Below are 11,595 nucleotides of genomic sequence, written 5' to 3'. Positions count from 1 at the left end.
AAAAAAAAAAAAAAAAAAAAAAAAAGAAAAAGAAAAAGAAAGATTCGTATTCTCGATGTTCGTTTTCTCTTTTTCTTGTATCCGTCTTTTTTCCCCTTCCTTCTTCTCCTTTCTGGCCCGTCTTTCACGTTTTTTCGTTCGGAATGCATGCTTATGACGAAACTCATTAGGCCTTGCCTGAGGCCAATTTTCAGGAAATGCTTCCACACCGCGTACTACTTCCTCGATTATCCACCTCGCAACGTGCCCACGCTTCAGGAATGGGAGAACAGCGAACAGGACGGCGAGCGTACCGCGGTCGCCATTCAGAAGTTCGTGCAACACGTCGCGAGTCTGCACGCGGACGGGGACATCGGATTCAGCAAGGAATACGAGTTCATTCAATCGGAGAGCGGCAAATTCACAGCGGAGAATTCCCAATACGTGGAGAACAAAGCGAAGAACCGATACTTGAACATATTAGCCTGTGAGTAATCGCATCCATTACGCGCACGTGTAGAACGTTCTTCTTCTTTTTTTTTTTTTTCCTCTTTTTCCTTTTTTCTTTTTTTCCAGCGGAACGAAATCACTTCGTGGAACGAAACTTTATTTCCATCGAAGCGCACGGATGGTTTCGACAGGTCCACCGCTCCTGTTTTTCTTCTCCCGGCCCACCAGCGTCGAGCTTCTATTTTTAAACCCGGTTTCCCTTTCATCCTCGCGATATATCGCGACGTTTAATTTCGTTCTATCCGTTCGTCCGTATCGTGGACGTTATCTCTCCTCCCGGCGAAACGGAGATCGAGCGGCCCCGATTAATCGATTAACTCGCAACCGGCACGTTTCCGTTTCCTCAAGGTTTTCCTTCCATTCCGTTCGTCCTTACTTACGTTCTTATTCGTCATCGGGCACACGCAAGGTTTCGCGTACGCAGAGGCAGAAACGGACAATGCGACAATTGTAATCGCGGGGATCGGAAGTCCGCAATCGTCGTCGACGAATCGTCGCGGCTCGACCTCGCGCCGTCCTCTTCACAGACGATCTATCTTGAATGGAGCTCCGAAATCGAGTGAACCAGCTCGCTTTCCATTTTACGAACGAAACGATCCTCGTTTTCGACGCTCGCCCCTCTGGACGCAATCCGTCTCCTCGTCATCTCCTCTCTCTCCTTTCTAATATCGATCGAAACGATTCCGTCACCTTTCCTTCGCTAGATTTATTACTCATGTTCCTCGATAAGAAAATTCCTGTGTTATTCCCGATAATCGATCGTTCCTTATCATATGATGGAATCAAGGCCGTCTATTAATGAAGATAAGCGCGCATCAAGTGCACGTTACATTAAGATTCAACCTTCATTCGCCATTCATGCGCTCGTAATAATCGTATTCAATTGAAACACCCGAATATCGTTCTAACGCGATAAGATTTCGTAATCTCTCTCTCTCTCTCTCTCTCTCTGGAAAAATGTCGAATGAAAAATCTCTCGCCAATTTATTATCGATAACGTATCGATAACGTTTTTAAGATAAGAGGAAGATATTAACTGAGTGAGTCTAGAACTAAAATCCAACGATTATTGGATGTAGTCAAAATTCGCGATGCTGCGAGACACTTGCCTCTCGGCCAGTTTCGCGATGTTATCGGATTAACGAGCTACTCTCGATCGTTTTTAATGCGAATGACTGGCAGCACTCGACAATGAGGTCACAGATGTTTCGCGGCACTGCTTGTTAATGCCTATCAATGCTGATAGATCAGAGAAAGAGAAGAGAAGAAGAAGAAGAGAGAGAGAGAGAAGAAAGAAGAGGAGAATCACCTGGACGATTTTTTCTTATTTTTTTTCAATATTTCGCTATAAGTATTCCACGCGATAAATACAAGGAAATCTCTGTTCACAGATGATCACACGCGAGTTCAGTTATTGTCGTGCGGCGGAGGACCGCCGAAGAAGGGTCACGATTACGTGAACGCGAATTACATAGATGGTTGGCAGCGTACTCGCGCGTACATCGGTACGCAGGGTCCGTTGCCACCGACTTTCGATGGATTTTGGCGGATGGTGTGGGAGCAGAGAGTATCGATCATCGTTATGATTACGAATCTCGTCGAACGTGGTCGCGTGAGTATCGTTAATTGCGTTCGTTTATTTTGTAGACAGATGTAGATAATTTTCTCTGTTTCGCTCGTTTATAGAAAAAATGTGATATGTACTGGCCTAAGAAGGGGTCTGAGACGTACGGGTGTATTCAAGTGACGCTACTGAGGGAGGACGTTATGGCTACGTATACCATTCGTACTCTTCAAATTCGTCACATGAAGGTTGGTATACATAATTTACATTGAGAATTAATTGATTCTCACGATGATTTCATTATTTCAATTTTGTTGACGATAAGGTGAAGAAAAGGAAGAATGGAGTTAACATGGGAGAACGTATAATTTGGCAATATCATTACACTGGATGGCCTGATCACGGGGTACCTGAACATCCGTTACCTGTTTTAAGCTTCATCCGAAAATCTTCCAACGCTAATCCTCCGGATGCCGGGCCTATTGTTGTTCATTGCAGGTACGAGAAACAATCCATCGATCATTTTGAGGGAGAGTATAAGAGGTGTAAACGCGAATCGAAATCGTTGTCTTTTCAGCGCTGGCGTTGGCCGCACGGGTACCTACATTGTTATCGATGCCATGCTGAAGCAGGCTAAGTGCAAGAACGAAGTGAACGTGTTTGGATTTCTAAAGCACATTCGTACACAGAGAAACTTCTTGGTTCAGACCGAGGAACAATATGTGTTCATTCATCACGCTTTGCAAGAGGCTATTGAAAGCGGTGAAACCAATATCGAGGAAAACAATCTATTAGAATATGTGCAAGACATGTTGAGTCCCAACAACACCAATACAGATGCGTGGAACAACCTTGAAGCTCAGTACAAGGTTGTACATTTGTACAATAAAATGTCTTATTCCCCAGATTTTCTCCAATATCTTAATTCTTTTTCTTTTTTAGCTGGTGACTTCGTGGAAACCGAAAGAATTCAACCTCGTGTCCGCGATTAAACCGTGCAATCTTCATAAAAATCGCAATCAAGACGTAATTTCGATCGAAACGGCTCGCGTTCACTTGACGCCGAAGCCCGGGATCGATGGGAGCGATTACATCAACGCTACGTGGATTGCTGGTAAATGACGAATCTGTGTTGTTAATTTGGAACATGCAAAGCGAATTCATATTCTCTCAATATTCTCAGGCTTCCATCGCAATCGTGAGTTTATCATCACCCAACACCCAATGGAAAATACAATAATGGAATTCTGGCAGATGATGTGGGATTACAACGCGCAAACTGTAGTTATGTTAACCGAATGCGACGAGGTAGATAAATCGTTCGTTTCCCGATATTTCCACGATCGAAATACGCGGTAAAAAAAAAAAAAATTTTTTTCAAATCGATCCGCAGGAGTATCCCGAATTTTGGCCTACCGAGGGAAAAGATTTAGAGTCGGAGACTTTTCGCGTGCGATCGTGCGGGATCAAGGAAACCGCGAGTGGAATGATTCTGCGCGAAGTGGCGGTCCGATCTCTGCAAGACGATTACGAGTTGAGTGCCAAAATCGTGCAAGGGCCGCGATCCCAGCCAGGCTTCTGGCCGCACAACGCCAACCCGCGACCCCTCGTAACCTTGATCCACGATTTACATCGGGATTACCAGAACGGCCCTATCGTCGTAATGGATAGGTAACGACGGAATCTTTCGCATTCGATTTCTCTATAAACTATTTGTAACGAATAAACAATAATAAAAATAACATCGATCGACGATCAGGTTCGGTGGTGTCGAGGCTGCAATCTTCATTTTACTCACGACATTGAACAAGCAACTGGAGTTCGAGAAGAGTGCCGATATTTATATGTTCGCGAAATTGTTGTACATGAAGCGACCCGGAGTGTTTCGGTCAAAGGTAGCACAATTTCGTACATTTCTGATCTATAAATCTTCCTTTTCGAAAATTGTTTCGAGATCGTTTTTCTCGCAGGAGGATTACGCGTTGCTGTACCAATGTCTGGAAACTATGCTGTCGTCGAAGGCTCACGACGAGCCGGATCTGTACTCGATGGCGAACGGCCACGTGTCGACGATAACGGATCCGGCGGACGTGGCCACCTCGTCGATGCAACACATGCAGATGGACTATTCCCCGAAATCGACGATGATCAGGGAATACGCGACGGTGGAAGTGAATTCTATGTCCGACTATTCTATCCCGATTCGTGTGGACCACTCGATGGAACCGTGCAGTAGCAGAAGCAGCGATAGCTGTATGTTCACGCATACGGGGAACGAGCACGAGAAAAACATCGTGATGACCCATCGGAACGTAAGCTATCACAATCATCCGGGCAGTGTCTCAGTTATTGTTGACGCGAACGGTTACGTGACGAACGGCAGCATGCGTATGAGACCAGAGGGTATGGAGTCGAGCTGTAAGATGTTACCTCAATGATGCCTGCCGATCTTCGGTTGCAGTGTTTCCTCGAACCGGTCTGAGCCGCTGTAACCGATCGAGCTCCTCACTGCCCGAAGTGTAATCCTGATTCTGTGAGTATGTTTCTCCACCCATTTCGACGTTTTCCTTTCCATCCCTTCGCGTATATTCAGCGAATATTCTTGTATCGCCTCTTCAACCGTCAAAATTGTATCATATTATAATTATTTCTCTCTATGGATTCGCGTATAGGCCACAGCGCAAGGAGTTCCAAATTGGACACGTCTTCGCACAAACGGAATAACGGCTATTCGATCGTGGGATCAGCCTAAAGAGGATTCTCTCTCAGTTATACTGTAAATAATAAATCGTTAGATATACGCGCGTGTACGCGTACGCTCTCGAGGATGTCGGACGTCGTGCGCGTACACGCGTAAATAATAAAAAGAAATAACGCGAAACGAAGGTTCCCGTTTCTCGGTGACGTTGGGTGCCAAAAATCATTTTGTTAACGCACGCCACCACATGGGCATCCTCGTTTAACTTCGTTCGTCAAGCGTGAGTGTACACTTCTCTCGTTTCTTCTTTTTTGTATGTACATACACCGATACACACATACACACACATACCGTTCGCTCGCATACGTGCACACTTACATAATCACTTACTCGCACTTACGCGCGTACACGCGACACTTCACCGGCGACCATGCATCGTGTAAATACGCGTGTATATTTAAATTTACACGCGTAATATGCGTACTAATATGCAAGTTGGATCATTCGACCACTTCTTTACCAAAGAATCGTTTATACTCGTTATTCTCGTTTCGTTTTAAGTCCTTTCCTAAAAGCGATTTTGTCGCTTTAGCCGAGCAAGATCGAGCGATCGAACGCGGAACAGTCGTGCACGTTTTTTTTTATTGTCATCGTCAATTTGTGAATTTACGCGATTAGAGGACAGCGTAGCGTCGAATTTCGTTGAAGCGTTCCTATATTGACGCCCTTTCACCCCTCTGTCTCTTTTCATCGCAGCGAATATGCAATGTCACAAGGAATTGAGGATCAAAAAAAAAAAAAAAAAAATATTGTAAACGTAAACGCGTCGTCGTGCCTCCATTCGATTTTCTCGAGGTTTAAATATTCAGCGGGAAGCAAGGAAAAACGTTTAGAGAAAAAGATGAAAAGAAAGAAAAAAAGAAAGTAAAAGTATCGAAGGAATTATATGAAAATCGTGCGAAGTGCGATGCGATCAAAGTCGTTCAGACATTTGCGAGCATTTATTATATACGATTAATCATGATCGATGAGAATGGTAATAAACCGTGATGAATCGTGGCTCAATCGCTGTTAAATTAACTCGATGAAAAATAGTTAACAGCTAGCGAGCGTGAAATCTGTTTTTACGTACGTTTCGTGTCTGCGCGCGAGAGAGAAAGAGAGAATGAAAATGAGAGAGAGAGAGAGAGAGAGAGAGAGACGAGCAAACGTGATCTATCTATCTATCTATCTTCCCTTCTAATTAATTAATGTCGTAATCCACTTTCTAACGTGTAACATTCGAATTAAACGAAACGTGAAAGATGTATCGCAGCAAAGATAAAGTGTAAATTAGAATTTTCTTCATCGCGCGTGAAGTTTCGTTGCCCTGTGCAATTTTTCTCGATTTGTCCGATTCGGAGCGTCGAAAATCTATGGTTATTCGAGACGGTATTTCGATAATTAACGAGATTAATTTCCAATCCTCAAAAATCCTCGCTCCGGTGATATCGGAGATAACCTAAATCGGTATATCAACGACGATTCAGCAATTTTTATACGATTAATGCTGTTCAAAATCATGTGATCCAGTGAGACTTTTTTTTATTGTGATATAAAAGAAAAAAAAAAAAAAGAAAGAAAAAATGAAAAAGAGAGAGAAAAAAAAACAGAAAAACACAAAAATTGAACACTTTGTTGTACCCGAGTATATTATTCTGGCCACGAGTTCCTTTGCCGCGCGATCATTTTTCTATCGAATCTACCATCCGTAAGACTGTTTTCTCACCTAAAATTCTTATATAGTCTTGTACCGTATAATTAAGACAACGTTACGTGATACGGAAACGAAAACTGCCTGTGACACCTTCGATCCATCTACTGTGCGTGTTTTTCTACCGTCTTATATATATATATATATATATATATATCGTGACTAATCGTTGACGAACGATCATCAATCGTCCTTCGTTTTTACCTTTTACTGCTGATTAATAAATCGACGACGTGATTATTAATAAAAAGGAGGAAAAAAGAAGAAAAAAAACGTAAGGAAAAAATTGAAAAAAAGAAAAAAAAGAGAGAGAGAGAGAGAGAAGAAGAAATAATATATATGTGTGTGTGTGTGTGCATGTACATATATGTAATCGTGTCCATTTTGATAAGACGTATGTAACGTATGTAATCCGGGACTGAACGATCTTTTTAAATTCGTCATCGATTTTTTTTAATAACTCGATGTCAATATAACCTATTTAACTACGTAAAAGCTTGCTTCTTCCTTCGGTCCGAATCGACGCGATGAAAAACGAAGAATCAAATGTCTTCTTTTACTGGCGAAATCAGTTTGTCGTCATTTATCGATTATTTTATTAAAATTATTATTCGACGATATTTATTCTTCATCGAAAAAAATTTAATCGCGCAACACGATCGAAACAAAATTGATTCAAGGATCCCGAAGGAAGATTAAAATAAAATTTAAGATTTAAGTATAGTTCGCGTGTCGGAAAGATAGGAGATAATAAATATTAGAAATATTGAAATCTAAATTCGGCGAATTGTATTTTTCTTTTCTTTTCTTTTCTTTTTTTTTTTTTTTTTTTTTTTTTTTTTTTTTTTTTTTTTTTTTTTTCTAACTTTCGGACACGTTTCGAAGCGAAGCTAAGAAACATAATTAACGAAAACGTAATTAAGCAAAGAGAAGAGAGAGGGGTATAAGAACAGTAAAAGAGAGAAAACGATTGTACGACTATACGACGTTCGATTTCCCGATCTTTCGCTTTTCTTCTTTTCTTCCATCACCGCGAATATTTTTTTTTTCGTTAAGAGAATTCGATCGTTAGACGTTCGTTCATGATTTTCATCGGTACACGATCGCGAGATCAAGTCTAGTATCGTTTCGATAGACAAAGAAACGTTGGTCGATGATTCATTCAACCGAGCGAGCATAACCGCTTCGAGCCTTGCGATGGAAGAAGGCTTGTGACGAATCAGAGAAACCGAGCCGACGTCCAGTTCCGAGCACCGTCGTAATTAATTCGCGGGTATTCGCGATCGAAGACTGCGTTCGTCTCCCTCTTAATAAACTTAAATAAACGCGGCGTGAATTATTCGAGGGAAAGAAAATATCTCGGCCGAGATATTTTCGTCACGAAAATTGATCGATAGAGAGGGAACGAAACGGTGATTGGTTCTCTCGCGTGTGTATTACCCGAAATTGAAATAAAAGCATAGATAAACGCGAGAAACTCGGGCTGGACGGAAACAACACGATGTCTTCCTCCTCGTGAGCGTAGGATGGGGAGGCATCGCGAAAGTAGATAATTTCAATCTTGTGGACCGATTGAACCAGCGAATCCCTCCCTACGACGAGAAAAAGCTAAATATGTCTGTACAATACGCGAATAATAATAATAATAATAGTAATAATAATAATTATAATAATAATAAGAATAGTAATAATAATAATAAAAATAATATTAATAACAATAGTAATAATATTAATAATAATGATAATAGTAATAATGTAATATCGGTTCCGTTATTGTAATTAGGGATAAATTAGAAAGCGAGAATAATAATATTGTTGACTCGTGCAAAGACGTGTCTGGATGCCAACTATACACCGTATACATATAGATATGCACATTGTACACAAAACCACGGATGCACATTGTAAAACCGATTATAAAAGTCCATAGAGGATGAACGATGACGAGCTCACTTGGTCTTAGCCTGTTTTAGCAGTAAAATGAATATAGCGCACCACCGAATCAACCGACTGTTGTTAATTGCTTAAAACGAGCGAGTAAGGATCACACGACAAAACGCATAAACGTATATACATAAAGAGAGATGAAATATATATATATAAATATATATATATAAATATATAAATATAAATACAAATATAAATATATAAATATATATATATATTATATTCAGATATTTATAATATGAGTGAAAACTACGCATTGTAGTTGCCACGCGAGATACCGTAATTGGCATGCATGCACGCGCGTTTCCACGGGTGTTCTCGAGAATTGGCCGTGTGATAGTTTTGTGGGCAAAACTCGCGTGGACACCGTCATTCCAAGTCCCTCCTATCGATCGCGGCACACGGAGGAAAATTGAAAAGGATAGAAAAAGGAAAAAAAAAAAAGAAAAGGAACGATCGATCGAAAATGAAGATTTTCTTCCCTTGCATGTTGCCACGGTACCTCGTCGAATGGCATCGAATACGAATACTGTACTGTATTTTACGATAAGCACCGTAAATTCTGAATGTACCTATACGGATACAAAAGAATGATATATAAAAATGAGCAGAGAGAGAGAGAGAGAGAGAGAATGCGAGTGCGCGTGTGCGTGAGAAAGTAAATAGGAGCGTGCAAACGGAGAGAGATGCGTGTGCATCGATCGATCCTCCAACACTTGGTATCGGTTCGATGCATCGTTTATACATATATAAATATTATACATAATTAATTCGGGAGGATAACGGAGATAGGTGTGTATAGAAGAATAATTTAGACTCTAGTCAGCATAACACAATCGTAATCGACGACGCACACGTTTTTCTTGTTCATTTCGGTTTCCGTTCTTACATTGTCAGAAGGGAGAACGCGTTGTTCACAGATCGCGTTCCCATCGTTGTTTCTCTGTACTCGACGCGTTCGGGTTTTTCCACACTTAGGGACGAGTTGTAATGAACGCGTGGCTGCGTTTACGGCTGTTCGTTTGCTCGGAGGGGGTGCGTTGGCGCGGCGAGGGTCTCGTACATTGTGACTTGTTCGTTAGTACGTAATATCGTCGTTAATTGTTTTTCCTAATCTTATCTTTAATTTCTTTTCTCTTTCTTTCTTTCTTTTTCTTTTTCTTTTTTTTTTTTGTAATTATTTTTTCCCACTTCTTCTGTTATCGACAATTAAAATTAATTTCTTACACGTAATAAACGCTAAACCTTTAACTTTTTGCATTGGCTTTCGTTGATTTATTTATCGTTTCGATTCATAAATTCGATTGCATAAAGATCAAGCGACGAGATCGATTGGATGAAAATCGATCGTGAATGAATCGTTTCTCGAACGATGCGATGAACTGACTGCAGACGCAGCCATCGAAAGAATCCGATAGGAAGACAAATATACGTTCGAGGGTAATATATATATATAAAAAGAAAAAAAAAAAGGAGCGTATCGAAGGCCTACTACCACTGAACTTTGACACGTGATCGAGGGATTTTTTTTTTTTAAAGAATCGGATATGGTAACGAGCAAAGAAAAGTCGAACGCTTGATCGTACAGTCCGACCAAAAATCCATTAGAAAATTAGCGGGTACGAAAATATCATCGGGGAAATCATCAGTTGTATCAATTAGATCGGTAATTTTCGAGCATGATGTCACGTTATTCGTATTAGAGAATCCGCGCGCGGGGAACGTACAACGTCACACACTAAGACTGCAACAAGTAAACGAATTAAGAAAGAAAAAAAGATAAGAAAAAAAGAAAAAAAAAGAAAAAAAAAAAGAAACTACGAGAAGAAGAAATCGCGACCGATGAAACGGTGTTTTTTACGATCATTATTGTACCATTAATACGATTATCGTACGTTTCTTTCTTTTCAATGTGTTAATTTCCGCGGCATCGAGCCAATCGACGCGCGACATTTAAATGCAAGTATTCGCACAGGCCTACGATAAGAGAAACTCTTTATATACGTATCCATGATGTTTCACGTGTACATTAAATAAACGCAAGCATTAATTGTCATTCAGCTAATCGACGATCGGACGACATGCGTAGCGCTCTAGAAAGAGAGAGAGTGATAGAGAGAATGAATGAGTGAGTGAGTGAGAGAGAGAGAGAGTGTATGTGTGTGAGAGAGAGAGAGAAAGAGAGAGAAAGAAATGGGATAACGACACACTGAAAAGCTTTTGCCTCCTATCGTAATGACGACTTTTCACTCGCGTTATACCACTGCAATTGGCCTAATTGATCACGGATCCTATTATCTCTTTGACCTTTCTTCCCTCGAATCTATAAATTTTTCATAGCACGCTACTTCCGCTACGTACGTCAACATCGTAATGAAACTGCGTGGGGGAAAGAAAGAAAGAAAGAAAGAAAGAAAGAAAAAAAATGAAATATCGCGAGGTCGAATTTGTTAATTATTGATTAATTTCCATTTTGGATTTTGCACGAATTTCGCACGTGCGAAATCGAACTGAGCGTACAAATAATTATTTCTACGATAATAGGCGAACGTGAGAACGTTCCTGGAACGTAATCTATCACTTTTCTAATCGATAATTTTTATTTTGATAATGGGATAATGGGATTAACACAAGTTTTTTTCCACGTTCGTCACAATCAATCGTGAATTAACTTCGCAATTCAAAGAAATTGTGCCGCAGTTGCATTACGATTAGTACGCCAACTTTTCAATTCGACATAGTACAAAAACGTTTGCAAAGTTGAAACAACTCGATGAACAAAATGCGTACATATAATTTGGAGAACAACTAGAAACTCGAACGATTAAATTTGCGACACTGTTCGTTTATTAATTTCAAAGATCGAGTACGAGATTCCGGTTGTTGTCGATCACGAATTTCTTTAAGAAAAATGCGCGATTTGAATGAAATGCAACAAGAAGAGAAGAAGAAGAAAAAAAGAAAAGAAAACAAAAAAAACACGCGTATGTCCTTTCATCGTAAACAATATCTTGACCAATTAAATACTAAGCTAGCATGGATGTATAACTCACACTGAGATAAATGTTAACCAGTTACCTGCGTAATACTCAATGTTAAGTGTCGAACTGATGCTCGTTCAGATTTTCTCGACGACTGTCCTCG

The 11,595-nt window shown here is 40.4% G+C and overlaps 1 protein-coding gene and 1 long non-coding RNA gene across 3 annotated transcripts in view; both read left to right on the top strand.

Annotated features, from left to right (window-relative positions):
• Positions 1–5,406, top strand: part of LOC102681877 (tyrosine-protein phosphatase 99A-like) — a 334,024-nt gene extending 328,618 nt beyond the window's left edge. The window contains exons 10-20 of one of the 2 annotated variants that reach the window (XM_006622301.2): positions 171–466; positions 1,881–2,101; positions 2,176–2,301; positions 2,379–2,551; positions 2,631–2,922; positions 2,996–3,167; positions 3,237–3,361; positions 3,447–3,724; positions 3,813–3,948; positions 4,024–4,586; positions 4,726–5,406. In XM_006622301.2, the coding sequence (XP_006622364.1) occupies positions 171–466; positions 1,881–2,101; positions 2,176–2,301; positions 2,379–2,551; positions 2,631–2,922; positions 2,996–3,167; positions 3,237–3,361; positions 3,447–3,724; positions 3,813–3,948; positions 4,024–4,491 (2,287 nt within the window). In that variant the 3' untranslated portion in view covers positions 4,492–4,586; positions 4,726–5,406. The remainder of the gene's footprint in view (positions 1–170; positions 467–1,880; positions 2,102–2,175; positions 2,302–2,378; positions 2,552–2,630; positions 2,923–2,995; positions 3,168–3,236; positions 3,362–3,446; positions 3,725–3,812; positions 3,949–4,023; positions 4,587–4,725) is intronic. The other variant, XM_006622302.2, reaches the window with a different exon arrangement.
• A 71-nt stretch (positions 5,407–5,477) lies between these two features.
• On the top strand, positions 5,478–11,421 carry LOC116186436. The gene is made up of 2 exons (XR_004151425.1): positions 5,478–10,559; positions 10,619–11,421. It is a non-coding gene; the product is annotated as an uncharacterized LOC116186436 (long non-coding RNA).
• Positions 11,422–11,595: the final 174 nt, after the last annotated feature.

Source organism: Apis dorsata, unplaced genomic scaffold (genome assembly GCF_000469605.1).
Source record: "Apis dorsata unplaced genomic scaffold, Apis dorsata 1.3 scaffold_683, whole genome shotgun sequence".
Lineage (NCBI taxonomy): Eukaryota > Metazoa > Arthropoda > Insecta > Hymenoptera > Apidae > Apis > Apis dorsata.
Note: the sequence above shows the minus strand (reverse complement) of the source record. Positions and strands in the feature narration are given on the sequence as shown.